This window comes from Macrobrachium nipponense, chromosome 8, assembly GCF_015104395.2.
Source record: "Macrobrachium nipponense isolate FS-2020 chromosome 8, ASM1510439v2, whole genome shotgun sequence".
Classification (NCBI taxonomy): domain Eukaryota; kingdom Metazoa; phylum Arthropoda; class Malacostraca; order Decapoda; family Palaemonidae; genus Macrobrachium; species Macrobrachium nipponense.
Window position 1 is genome coordinate 36,518,480 of NC_087203.1, and position 13,392 is coordinate 36,531,871.

The 13,392-nt window shown below is 35.2% G+C and overlaps 1 protein-coding gene across 6 annotated transcripts in view; it reads left to right on the forward strand.

Moving 5' to 3' along the window:
- LOC135222672 (transient receptor potential channel pyrexia-like) overlaps positions 1–7,174 on the forward strand; it is a 100,127-nt gene extending 92,953 nt beyond the window's left edge. For all 6 annotated transcript variants that reach the window (XM_064260826.1, XM_064260830.1, XM_064260824.1 and 3 more), the window contains one exon: positions 3,011–7,174. In XM_064260826.1, coding sequence (XP_064116896.1) covers positions 3,011–5,485 — 2,475 coding nt within the window. In that variant the 3' untranslated portion in view covers positions 5,486–7,174. The remainder of the gene's footprint in view (positions 1–3,010) is intronic.
- Positions 7,175–13,392: the final 6,218 nt, after the last annotated feature.

Genomic DNA, 13,392 nt, shown 5'->3' on the forward strand with positions numbered 1-13,392 from the left:
TTTATTTATTTTCAAACAAATATGCATAGTGCATATATTAAAACAATATTTCAAGAACAAAAATTATCAAAACAATTCCATAGCACATGATCAAAGCGAGGGCATCGACGTACTATGGGACGATTTGGACTTCCAATCCACGTATCCTCTCTCAACGTAATCTAAGACAGGCTGGGCTTCGCTGAGGGCCTCCTCAGGAAAATCATTGTCAATTAAATATTGAAAAGTGCTAGCCACATCGGAGACCGGAACAAATGCAATGACTGCAATCATACGCATTTGTAATGCAAATTAGGCATCACTTTCGTACACTTGTTGCAGACCATTTGATTGAATGGATCGAAATAAACATTGTGAGAAGTGGAAAAAAGTAACCTTTTTTTTATCTGAATTGGGAAAAAATTCTCTAAAAGCATTAATCGCTGCACATGCAAAATCAGTCATAATTATGCTTGATGATAAGGTTGGTTCTAAAACTTTTAGTTCTGACAAAAGCTTATTGTAACTATCTTCAGTTTTGTTACTCATTAAAACGAAAACCAGAGGCAAAACGTCACCTTTCATGATACCATGTATTGTGTATAGTTGTTTAAATAAAGGCGGTACTGTTTTGAAAGTCCCATCTGCATACTAATCGCTTGCACTAGATAATACCTGAAGATTTCTCCAAGTCGAAAATTAAATAATCCGGTCTGATCCATCATCACTGTCGAAGAGAAGGAATGGCGGATTTGAATGTGTTATCCTATTCAGTGGAGGAATGCTTAACTGGAGTAAACATTCTGGATTTGCAGGAATTTGTGCTGCGGTATTTCTAGCATTTCGTATATTCCTTTTTACGTATACTGCTTGGGAAAAGTCAACAAGCAGGCCATTTGCTAGTTAGATAGTTAGATACTTTGATCTCATCAACAACTCTTAACAGTAATACTTGGACGTTTTACAGAAAAAAACAAGTGAATTATATATTATTGTTCATTTATTTTTTTGCGGTGAAAGAAACCTTTCGATGAAATCACTGACGATGTGATCTATTACGATGTAATTACAATGTGGTGAAAATGTATAAGATGTAATTACCATGCGATGAAATTACCACGATGTAATTATTGCGATGAAATTACCGGACACCATCCCATAAACCTCTATTAAGGCAGATAATTGTAAAATTAGTATTTAATAACAAGCATACTGTACTTAAAATTCAAATAGAACAAAATATATTGGAAAAATCTGTTTTCTGTGCACTGCATTTGTTTAATATAGTACAATTATGATTAGGAAAAGGATATGCGAATGATTAGGAAAAGGATATGCGAGAATAAATTAATACAATATCACCCATCTCGCACAATATACTGGTGTATTTTTGAGATTTATAATCAACAAGGTCTGCTTGCATGTTATCTTTTAGCTGTATTCATCTGCCTTGTAAGTTTTTTTTTTCTTTTATGAAAGGGATTTCAAAGTTTTTAAATATATTCTTTAAGGAGAGATTCTTTCAGAGTTCTATACGCGAAGACTGTAGTTCATGTGACATTCTCTGAGTTATGGGAATACCTAAGACTATTTTTGGTTTGTAATAGTTTTTAACTACTACTACTACTACTACTACTACTACTACTACTACTACTACTACTACACTACTACTACTACTACTACTACAAGCTGCATGCACACCACCAGCAGTGATGCTTAGAATTCATACTAGTAGCAGAAAAAGAATATCTGTATTCATTTACACGCTTCCCATATCAGAGGATAAAAATGGCTGACAATACAACATTCTATCTTTGAAGTAATCGGGAAGATTGTTGTTTTCAAGTTGTATTAAGAGGTAGATAAATGCTACTAGTATAACAGTTTGCACAAGCAGATTTTTTTAGGTTATGAATCTAATAGTATACCACTGTAATGTATAAGTTAAGAGAAATAAACATAAAATTGGTTTAAATTTCAAGGATTTTTTGTTATCCCTACAAAGTAACTTTAAAATGATACTTACAGCAAAAGCTGTCAATCCTGAAGAATTTAATAACAATCATGAAAGCCTCAGGCAGGTGTACACTCCCTTGTTCTGATCTAATTATTTCAAGATTCTTTTTTGCATCACATTTTTCATGTTTATTACTTGTTCCAATGTTGTATATAGATAGATAGAAGTTTATTGACCACAACAATTACAGTTATTAAAATTACAAGCTGATGAATATGGCTCAATCAAAGTGCATGAAAATACACATAGCTATAAAACTTTAGAATAAAAAAAAATCCTCTAAAGTAGAACGCTTGAAACCATGTTATATAAAATTTTCAGATTTCTGGATTGTATAAAATTGATTGTTGTTAATTCCATACACATACTCTTGGTTATGTGCTGTTGGGTTCTTTCTGTTTACTGAAATGCTTCTAATGCAGCCTTGGACATTTGTTGTTGGAAAACTGAATATCGGTTAATAATTGGAAACTTGAGGATCAAGCATTTCCTTAGTTAAAGGATAAGTAATTTTAATATGCTAAAAATAATTTATACAAGCCTCAAAATCTCAGGAGGTTGGACAAAACTAAACAACATCTCAGCCAAAGTTTTAACTGAAGCTGTTAATGCTGTATCTGATAATCAATGCCATTGCAGTATTAAATTTCTTATATATGAATGTTGGCCAATTTGCACATATTTGATAACCTGAAACATCGCCAAAATATGATAATTAACACTGAACCTTGTACACTCCTTCCAAAATGTAGGCAAGTACTCAACTTTTCTGCATTGTGTGTAGGAGGGGCTTTCATTTAGTTTCATTGTGTGTAGGGGGGAACTTTCATTTAGTTTACTGTGGCTATGCATCTAATCTTAGGAAAAGTTATTGGTAATGACTGATGTATTTAAGATCAAACTGAGCACAATTCATGTAGGAAAAAAGGTGGCCTTTGTTAAGTTATTTGTATTAAAACGAAATTTTACTAACAATGAATAAAGGGCCTAAATATTGCATATTTATTTTTACAGGATCTGCGAGGCAAGAAGTACTGTCCTATCCATTATGCAGCCCACAACGGTAATGCAGAAGTTCTCAAAGCTTTACTTAAAGCTAATGTTGATGTTAATGTCAAGGAAGGAGAGTTTGGAAGGAGCGCTCTTCACATCCTCGCTAATCGCTGGAAGACCAAAGAAGATTCTTTCAAGGAAGCCTTGGATGCCTTGTTGAGTTGCAAGAAAATAAAGGTTGATATTTCAGACAGTAATGGAGCCTCCCCACTCTTTATGGCTGCCACTAAAGGTTGGGAATATATGGTTAAAGCTTTAATTCTAAAAGGAGCTAATACAGAGAGCACTGTTGGAAATAAAACTACAGCAAATGTAATTAGAACCAAACTACCTGGTTTATTAGAAACTATCGACTTCTCTCAGGTTGAAAAACCTCAGCGTGACTTTGGGGAAGAGTTGTATGATGCCTTAAAAGATGAGGATTTAGGACTGTTCAAGAACATTCTTAATGAAATTAACAGTGCAACTGAGATATCAAAAGCATCTATTTTGGAAGAAGACCATGGTGAGTACAGTCTTCTTGGATATGCTTGTGACAATGGATTATCAGACTTTGTAGCTGAACTTTTAAAGAATGGAGCAAATCCATCTCAGAGGGATGAAACTACCAAATCATCCCCAATACTGTATGCCACAAGAAATGGATTCCACCAAATTGTAGAGATGCTCATTGGAGCCATGAAAGATCATGGGGATTTGGAGAAAGGAGCTCTTAAGAAAGCTGACCTTCGAAAGGAAACGCCCTTGCATAAAGTTGTTAAAAAGGAATTTTCACTCAAAAAGGATGGTGTTGACTACTACCGGTGCTTACAGCTGTTACTGGAAAAGAAACGATACCTCGACATTGATGCTTTGGACGAATTTCATAACACTCCCCTTCACTATGCAGTCCTGTGTGAAGACCAAAGTTTTGTGCGTGCTCTTCTTTTGAATGGCTCTCACTTGGGTATTAGGAATAAGTTTGGAACTCTTGCTATTACTAGAATACAAGCATCTGTTCTTGAGGAGGTTCTGAATGACTGTATTAAATATAAGAATAATGTAGCTGACCGTGATTTTGAAATCATTTTGCACTACAGCCTGTTGGCTCCACCTGAGGCTTCTCAACAACCAGAAACGGAATGTTTGAGATTCTTGAGCGGGTCAAGAAAACACAGGCGGCTTCTCCTGCATCCAATCATTGACACTTTCCTTTTCCTTAAATGGCAGAGAATAAGGCAATATTATTTCTTCAACATTTTTGCCTACACAATCTTTCTCATACTTCTTACAGCTTATATCCTTATTTACCATGGTACTTACACTGAACCTGAAGAAAATTCTGTCGTTACCTTAGCAGACAATTCATCCCTAAATGCTACTGCTACAGCAGAAGGAAATATGAGTAACTTTCTGGGGAAATTTACTCTTCAGGCCTTCATTGCTCTTCTAGCTCTCTACATAGCAGTGAGAGAGGGAGTTCAGTTTTGTGTATCGTGGAGGCTCTATATAACACGTTTCGAAAACTGGTTGGAAATCTCGATCGTTGTGCTTACTGTGTTACTTCTCTTCATACCTATGAATGTGGGTGTACAGCAGTCTCTTTCTGCCTGGCTAATACTCTTCTCTTGGATTGAATTTATACTCATTCTTGGACGTCATCCCTACCTAGCTGTGTACATAACAATGTTTACCACAGTTACATACAACTTCCTAAAGTTCATTGTTATGTTCTCTTTTATGGTAATTGCTTTCAGTATCAGCTTTTTCCTAGTCTTTCAAATGAATGAAAACTTTGAAACTTACCATCAAGCTCTTCTGAAAACAATTGCTATGACCACAGGAGAAATGGAGTACACTGAACTTCCCCTCTCTATATTCCCTGTATCATCTCACCTCCTGTTTGCTGTTTTTGTATTCCTCATTGTCCTTGTCTTGATGAATCTGCTCAATGGTCTGGCTGTCAGTGACATCCAGCAGATTCAACAGGAAGCAGAGATAGTTAGTTACAGTAGCAGGGTAGAGCTAATTTCTTACATAGAATCGGTTTTTCTCGCGAGTCCATTCCAAAGAATACTTCCTGGCCCAATTACATGTTGTGACAATGGTAAAGAAGACTGCTATTTTGCAGCATGCCTGGATTCTCCTAACCCAGCCATGAAGCTTCTGAACTGGATGGGTCGGAGAACACTCATGTTTCACTCATGTCTTAGAGATCACAGAATTACAGTTTATCCTAACCGTGGTAGGGAACGCTGGCATATTTGTGACTGCCACAAATTCCACATTAAGGAGGCACAGATAGAAGCTGCTAAAGATGTTGTCCTAGAAAAAGAGAACTCTGCAACCAATAGACGTCTGTCTGGCCTTGAAAATCGCCTCGATGAAGTTATGGCTGCCATAACCACCCTGACAGATAAGGTCAATAAGCATGTCCTTTGTCCCTCCCCGCAGTGACTGTCTTGTTCACACACACTTACTGAAGTTGATACATAATGTGCGTTTGTGATCTCATATTCTTCAAGTTCAGGCTTTCTCCTTCATTCAAGAAAAAATTGTCTTAATGTAAATGAAAAGGTAAGTGTCAGTACAGTAATTGTGTGTGGAAGAAGTATGAATGTAATGCCATCTTTTTGTAGTTTCATTAACTACACAGACTTTAATACTAATTTGGTTTTTCATAAGCACTATATTTTGTGATATTGAATACTAGTTGATGCTTGTAGAATAAACAAATACTTATTCAGTCACACAACTCTACTTGAATTACAGTGTGTCATTTTGTGAAAGCAAATATGTAACTTAAATTAAGTTGGTTGGCAGAATAAATTGTTCATTGAATGTCAACTTTCATTTTATGTATATTTTTATCCAGGGAAGGTGCTATTTTAGGATTCTCACAACTGGAAGTATATTTATTGTATTTGTAATGTAGTACTTAAAACTATTGTTATGGTTAAGCTGTATAGTATATAATTTCTTACATGAACTTTATTTCTTCATGATCATGGTACTACAGCAAAGGAATTTTCCCTTACTATGAATTTTTTGTAGCTTATATTTTACAACTATATTACTGTAATTATTTTTAATAGCTTAGGGCCAGATGATGTGTGTAAAATATAACTTTATGCATAATACATTATATGTAATCCAACTAATGACTACTGCAATAGTACACAGAAACAAAATCTATTTTCAAACAACAAAACCTGTACTACTATATAATGTTTTGAATACCTCACTTGAAATATTTTAGCATTTGGCCAAAAGGAGTTACTGTATTTCTATTTTTTCTCTTTTTTTTTATTCCTGTGCTAGAAGCTAGATAAACTGATTTAACAACTCAGCTGTCTGGGTTGAAACACAATGATATATGAGCAGATTCTGACTGTCCTATTGTTAAGACCGAAGGTTTGTTAGCTATGAAAAATACAAATTGATTAAAAATTTATTTTAATGTGCCATTTGCATTACATGAAACATTAAGAGTTAAAATGTTTAAGCACAGTGCCTACATAATTTTATATAGTATATAACTATTTGTGTAAATGAATTGCATTCAGTGGCATAAGTACCTGCTTTTACAATTTACCTAGCCAATGATAATACAGGTAAATTTATTCTAATGTATCAAAATATGTACAGTAGTATACTGTATTAAATTCAATAACCCTTTTCATTGGCATGTTTGTAGAGATACTTACTTTAGTATGAATTTTTTTTATCTTATGAGTGAATGTGGATCATTAGTATTAATCAACAAATAACATTTTTGTTATTCAGTCCAGTTCCTTGATTGCATATAAAGCAGCAGTTGGAATTATGCAACTTTTAAGATATCCTCTGCAAGTCCAAAATGTAATCTGTAAGTTCAGAATGTAATAAGGTTGTGAACTACTTTGGCTGCGAAGTGCTGTACACTGATCATTTACTTCCTTGTATGATCAAGTAGTATGTACTACTCGATACACATGATTTGTACTTATTTTGGATATATGTATAAGGTTACCAAGTATAGAGATAAGTGATATAGAAATGACAGAACTGCATGTTTTAACTAGGTCTTGCAGAATTATGATTTTATACTGAAATTAAGAATGTAATTTATGCTTTTACAGAAAATTAATAAATAATACATACTGCCAGCGAGTTTCAGAACCCCATAAGAATATGATTTTTGTAATTCCTGGAATTTCTTGTTTAAAGTCAAGAGTACTAATTTGGGTATAAAATAGTTTTGTTATAATTGAGCCTTGCTATCATCAGGGGGCTGACAACCCTAGAGAATTTATTAATACAGTACTAACTTGTGCCACTGCTACAGTGTTCTTTGGCCCTCCCAGGGATGACCAGCAGTGCTGCTCACAATCAACTGTTCCGCACATACACACGAGTACAGTCTTAAGGTATCCCTCCATACCCATGTTTTTCTTGTATGTACGTAATTACTGTTGCTATGTGTATTTAGGTGCACTTAAATTTTTCTGCGTGTTGCCATAATATATAACTACTTTTCCCAAGCAGTAGCAATTTCTTAAGTATGCAACATTTTTCAGTGTGGTTTCCAACATTAAAGTTTGTTTCTTCACAGTTGTGCTCTGCAATACTGATTTTCTTTGGGGTGGTTAGTTTTGTTACTTTCAGTGCAAATAGTTGTCAACCTAAACTTCATGTCATGCCACTTTTTTTCTGCATCTTGATTCTCTCTTGCAATTATCCAGATGGCAAAAAGAAAGTTTTCAGCAGGAAGTAGTGCAAATTTTGTTTTGACTATAAATTTCAAATTTTTGAAACCCTGAAGGTGGAGAATCTGTGTAATAGCTGTAATACCCATAGAGAACGTTAACTACCACTGGAACAGACTATGCTGAGATGTACGTAATTTCAAAATAGACACTGCCAATATGTAGTGAATGTTCCTTCTCTTGCCTCATACATCAGCATTGTGTTGTATTTTGTAAAGTGAGAACCACTGGCAGTTTCCAAGCTTCTCTGTACTTGCTTGGAAAATTTTAAGTTTACTCTCAGTCCAATCTCAAACACCTTGTAGACAGTTGCCTCGGTGATATATAGAGTGAATCGGGTTTAAACGAGTGGAGATCTCCTTCTGGTGCATAAGGCTCCTCAAAGCTGCTGGTCCTCATAGCACAGCCTTGCTATTCTATTTCTTCCTGGCTGTTGTGGCAAACCTTCATGAGGAAGAGGAGACCAGCACCACAGAAAAGACAAACTCAGTCATTGGGCTGTCTCATATTGCACTTTGTTGTTCCACATTTTTCGGTTTGTTTCCTTGTCCGAGGGCACCTGAAGTACTCCTGTATTGTGCACTGCTTTGTACGGTTTTACTTTCATTTTTTAGTTTCTACTTGTACATTTGTTTACTAGAAATAGTGCTAAAGGAGACATATTTCACTGGGCGACACGGCTTCCTCGCCCAGAAATAGATTTTTCCTACGTCAAAATCCCTTTTATATGTAGGTATTTTATAAAATGAACATGTCATAAACTGATCAAGTTTTCATTATTATTTGAAATTAGATATAGGGATGAAATCTTTATAGTTATTATGCACTGTTTTAATCCTTCCTCTTCTCTCTTTTAGCATGGTGACATTGTTCGTGAAAGCTTGGTTATGCTCACTATGGGTGGTAATGAAGATGATTTGAACAAAATGAACAATTCAGTCCACATGAATTAAAGAAAGTTTACTCCATCCCTCCAGCTGCCAATAATACTAGATAACAAGGATGACAGGTTTGACAGGCATTTTATAGTGGATTTATTTCTTTCTCAAAGCCAGTTTTTTTTTATATAGAGGAAAAGAATTTTCCATAATATCTGGATTTTTATGGCTTGATTCAGCAAATTAATGACTTCTCCAGGCTTTATCCACCAAGAGGCATGAGGAATATTTTCACAACTGGGATACCTGTGATTTGCCTTAATTTTCGTATTGCTACAGACTACACAAAATTTAACACATATTGAACTTATGGCTCTAAACTTAGTGGCAAAATTTCTAGTCAAAGAAATAACACCCATGTCCTGAGACGAACATTATAAGTTAGAAAAGGCTCCAAATGGAAGGAGTTGTAGAGATTTACTGAGATTAATATAAGCCTTGACTGAAGTCTGGTTACAGCTATATTTTTCACACTTAAGATTTTTGGCTCTTTATTAGCTGAGACACAGCTCTTGGATTCAGAACTGGAACACATTAACAGGACCTAGGTTCATAATCACTGTGAAAGAACTAGATAGGTGGGTGACTGTGATCAGGTTTGGCTCATACATTTGAGAAATGGTCCAAAGCTGAAAAAACCATTACTTTAGAGAACACTCTTTCATAAATCAAGCTTGTGATTAAAGGCCTATGACAATACTTAAAACACAAAATTCTCCAGGAACAAGAAAGTTTAGGATCAGGGAATAACCTCTTTTCATTTGCTAGTTATAAAAGAACAAGGAAGGGTTATGAGGACATGAAATGATTCAGGATACTACTAGCCCAGACAGTCCATGCTATGGAAATTGAACAGATGGAAACCAAAACATCCCTAGATAAAACACTTAAGATCTGGCACTTCAAGCATATTCCTGTTTGGTTGGCCTCTTCCTCTTGTGTAGTATGATGAAAAATCAGTAAAAGTTCATGCCACTTACAGCAATGGTCAACAAGAAGCATGCAAGCACATTAGAATAATTTGCCTTGTCTCTAGGCATTGACTTTCAATAAAAAAAGATGATGATGATGGAGGCTCAATATAAAGTTCCATCAACAAGAAGGATGCAACCACATTCAAATAAAGTTCCATCAGTATCTTTTTATTCAGAACTTAATTAATCTTTTGTAACAATGAAAGTTATTAATTGAAAGTACTTTTTGTCTTGCAGTTTACCTTGCTCAAACTGCTCAAAAGATGAAGTTCTTGCAAAAAATGATGAAATAGATGTTACAGTTCAGCTGCACTTGCCACCAACAAATTAACAACGCAAGCTGCACAAAGTTTAGAAAATCCCAATTTTATCTTTCACTTGGTAGTTGAGGGCTGTTTAAGAACAGATATTATTATCTCAACATGGCAAAAAGTCTTCGTGAAACTTACAACATACATACTCAGAAATTGGGTAGAGGACAACAGCCTTTAACATATTGCTTGCCACCAATTCTAAGATAAATATACTTTCAGAGGAAAAAAAAAGTTTATAAAAGAGGCAAATCTCAAACTTTACCAAAACATATCAATAATAAAATTGCTAACATGCTGAATTCCAATTATATAGTATAAAAAATAAAATTGGTAACATGCTGAATTCCAACTAGTAGTATAAAAAAAGATAAAAGTACTTGCATATTAGTATACACAAAAGATAAAAGAGGACAGACTCTCTAGTAAATCTTTCCCACTACAGTATAATGCAAAATATGCATCTCAATGGCTTGTATTATTTTCCACTCTGTTCATCAAATGACTGGTCAACATCACCCATGCTAACTCTTGTTTATCCAACTCAACATTGGACTTATAATCAATGAATCTGAAATAATGAGATTAATGATATATAACGATCAAGCAAATTTAAAGGTGAACTTGAGGTTGCACATAGGGTCCAAAGGGACACAGCTAAGAACCTTAAGTAATACCTACAGTACAGTGACTGAGGTGTACTGACGGCCTTAGCCCCCTATGGGGATTAACCTTATTCTAAAAGCATTTTCATCTCCTTTAACAACAGTCACTTGTACTGTGCATATGGTAGAGTATTGGTAATCTTTGTAGTTGACAGAATCACACTACACCAGTCATTATGTAGTGGGGGTAGATTAAGCTTTCCTAAAGCTGGTCTTATGTCAGCACAGTCTTTATTTATTTGTCAGATTCACTATTTTATGGAAGATTGAATTCTTTAGGCTGACTTGACCATCTGGCTGAAGCTTCAGGTACCCTCTAACAAATTTATTTAAATCCCAGGTATTTAGAATCCTCTGGCAGTGTTTAAATATAGCAGTCAGTATGTGTAAAACTTTTAGATGTGTTTCTTAGATTTTCAATTTACACTGAAAAATTTATACTGCAGGGTATTTTTTATGGTACTATGGGCTCTTAAATGATAATTTATATTCTTCTTGCTCACAGGAAACTAACTTGGAGGTGATAAGATTAAAGTGGGAGCTTAGGGTATTGCAGCACCAAGATATGAAATGTAGTCATTCAGAGACCAAAGCAATCAAAATGACCATTCACAAACAAGGTATTTAAACATAAATGCAGGGACAAGACTAGAATAAAGATGAGTCTCTAACATTACCAAAGTGGTCACTGTACTACAATGTAACTCCATCAATAGGACTTGACCATTAAGGTTGGCTCAGGCAGTAGTTCACATGCTTTAAAATGAAGATCCTACAATTGTTCAATTATTCAGGACTACAGCAGAACAAGCTTGAAGGTGGTGATTGTTCGAGTTCAGTGTCTCAGAATTTATTAAATCTACCACTTTTAATAACACCTTGACCATGTCAGTGCATTACATTGACAATGGTTCAGTCTGCCAATGTTATCCAGTTTCATGTCCTATCCAGGTTATAAGATATTGCATATAAATACCCAAGATAAGAGAATACATAATTATTGCTTAAAACCTAAAATCAAACAAGGATGGGTTACAAAATACAAGATCTACCTTGTATATCAAGGTAGAATTAAATAAAGAAGGAAAACATATACAGCCGAGCTACGAGTCGGAAGCAGAATGATCCCAGACAAGGTAATGATACAACTAGATTTGTACCAAACAGGTATCATTGGTAGTGTATTACTGGATGGTCTTCCAGCAATATTTATATAATAATACATTATCACTTGCGTATCACTTTGATAAATGTACTGAGATATACTAAAAAAATCCATTAGCTTTATAATGGATTAAAAGCACTATTGTGGCCACTTACAAAAGCACTATTGTGCCCACTTAACAATTCAAGTATATCAGACATGATCTTTACAAATACAAATAAATTCCAGAGAGAGATCTTTACTTTTTGAGAATTAACTTAAAAAGAGGACTGCAACCCATGCTCTTTCCTAGGAGTGATAATTACTATCCAAGCAATTCTCCAGGCTGCCTTTGCATTTAGGTTAAACTTTCTCAAGGAAAGATAAATTCCGACATGCTCCACATTCCTTGGGAGGTGCTAAGACTACAGCTTCATGGGACTGAAGAGGATGAGGGAGTGCCAATGCCACTTATTAACCAAATATAGTTTGGATATTGGTTTCTAGTGTGCACCATATTAAAGCAAAATAGACTGCACTTTGTCAACTACCACAAAGTTCTGGGCTGTTCCAGAGAAGTTCTAAGCTACTTGTTTTGTCTACAAAATCACTCTGTCTTTACTGCTTAAAAAAATATCCAGGATAACAACCAACCAGTCAATTTGAGTCAAAGAATCGTCCCTAATAAAAAGGTGTGGACGTGTGAACCTACGACCCAGACATGCTGTTTTGCCCTATATTTTTAAATGGCAAATGAAGAGGCATGATGACTGCATTCCAGCCAGTCTTTACAGCTGCACTTGTAATGGACTGCAAACTACAGGTCCTCCCCATTTCCTCTTTATGCAAAAGCATTGTTATAATTTGCCCCGGAAGATATGGAAACATAATAATGTGTTGTTTCTTATCCAGTGCAAAACAGCAGGGTACATACAGGTTACAAGGACTTTTTAACACGAGGTGAGACAACCGAGTGTATGCAATGAGCGTTTGACATACACCAGAATGCAGGAGATTTGAAATAAAAAAAGACACTACAATGCAGGAGGTCTGAAATAAAGAAGAAACCTATGTTCCTAAAATGTCCCACACGAAAACTGGGTATAATATAATTACTGGAAGAAGCTTGCTTTGATGCACAATCGACAAGCTAGCTTCAACACGTTTAACCCCATTTATCCAAAGACGAAAGAAAAGGAGGCTTAAAATTTCCAGAGGGCTGGAAATTTTAAAGGTAAGCAAGGCCTGAAAAAAATTTAACATTTGTTGGTCATTTTGAGCAAATGATGAAGAAAGTAGGGATTTCAGATACAGCCATAAGAACATGAAATTTAACTGCATAACCATAAACACTACAACTCGGCATTTTGATAGCACCAAACATTAGTTGAGTGACATGAGGTCCTAGGTGGACTTGCTGAGAGGCAAACTGTGATAAAGCATACTTTCAACTTAAAACTCTTCTAATTCTTCATCTTAAAAGTATGCATCACACAAGTAAGAGGTTTGTAATTAGAGAACAATTACTTTAGACTTTGCAGTATTTTCCATAGTTGACATTAAGATACAAATAATACCACCATA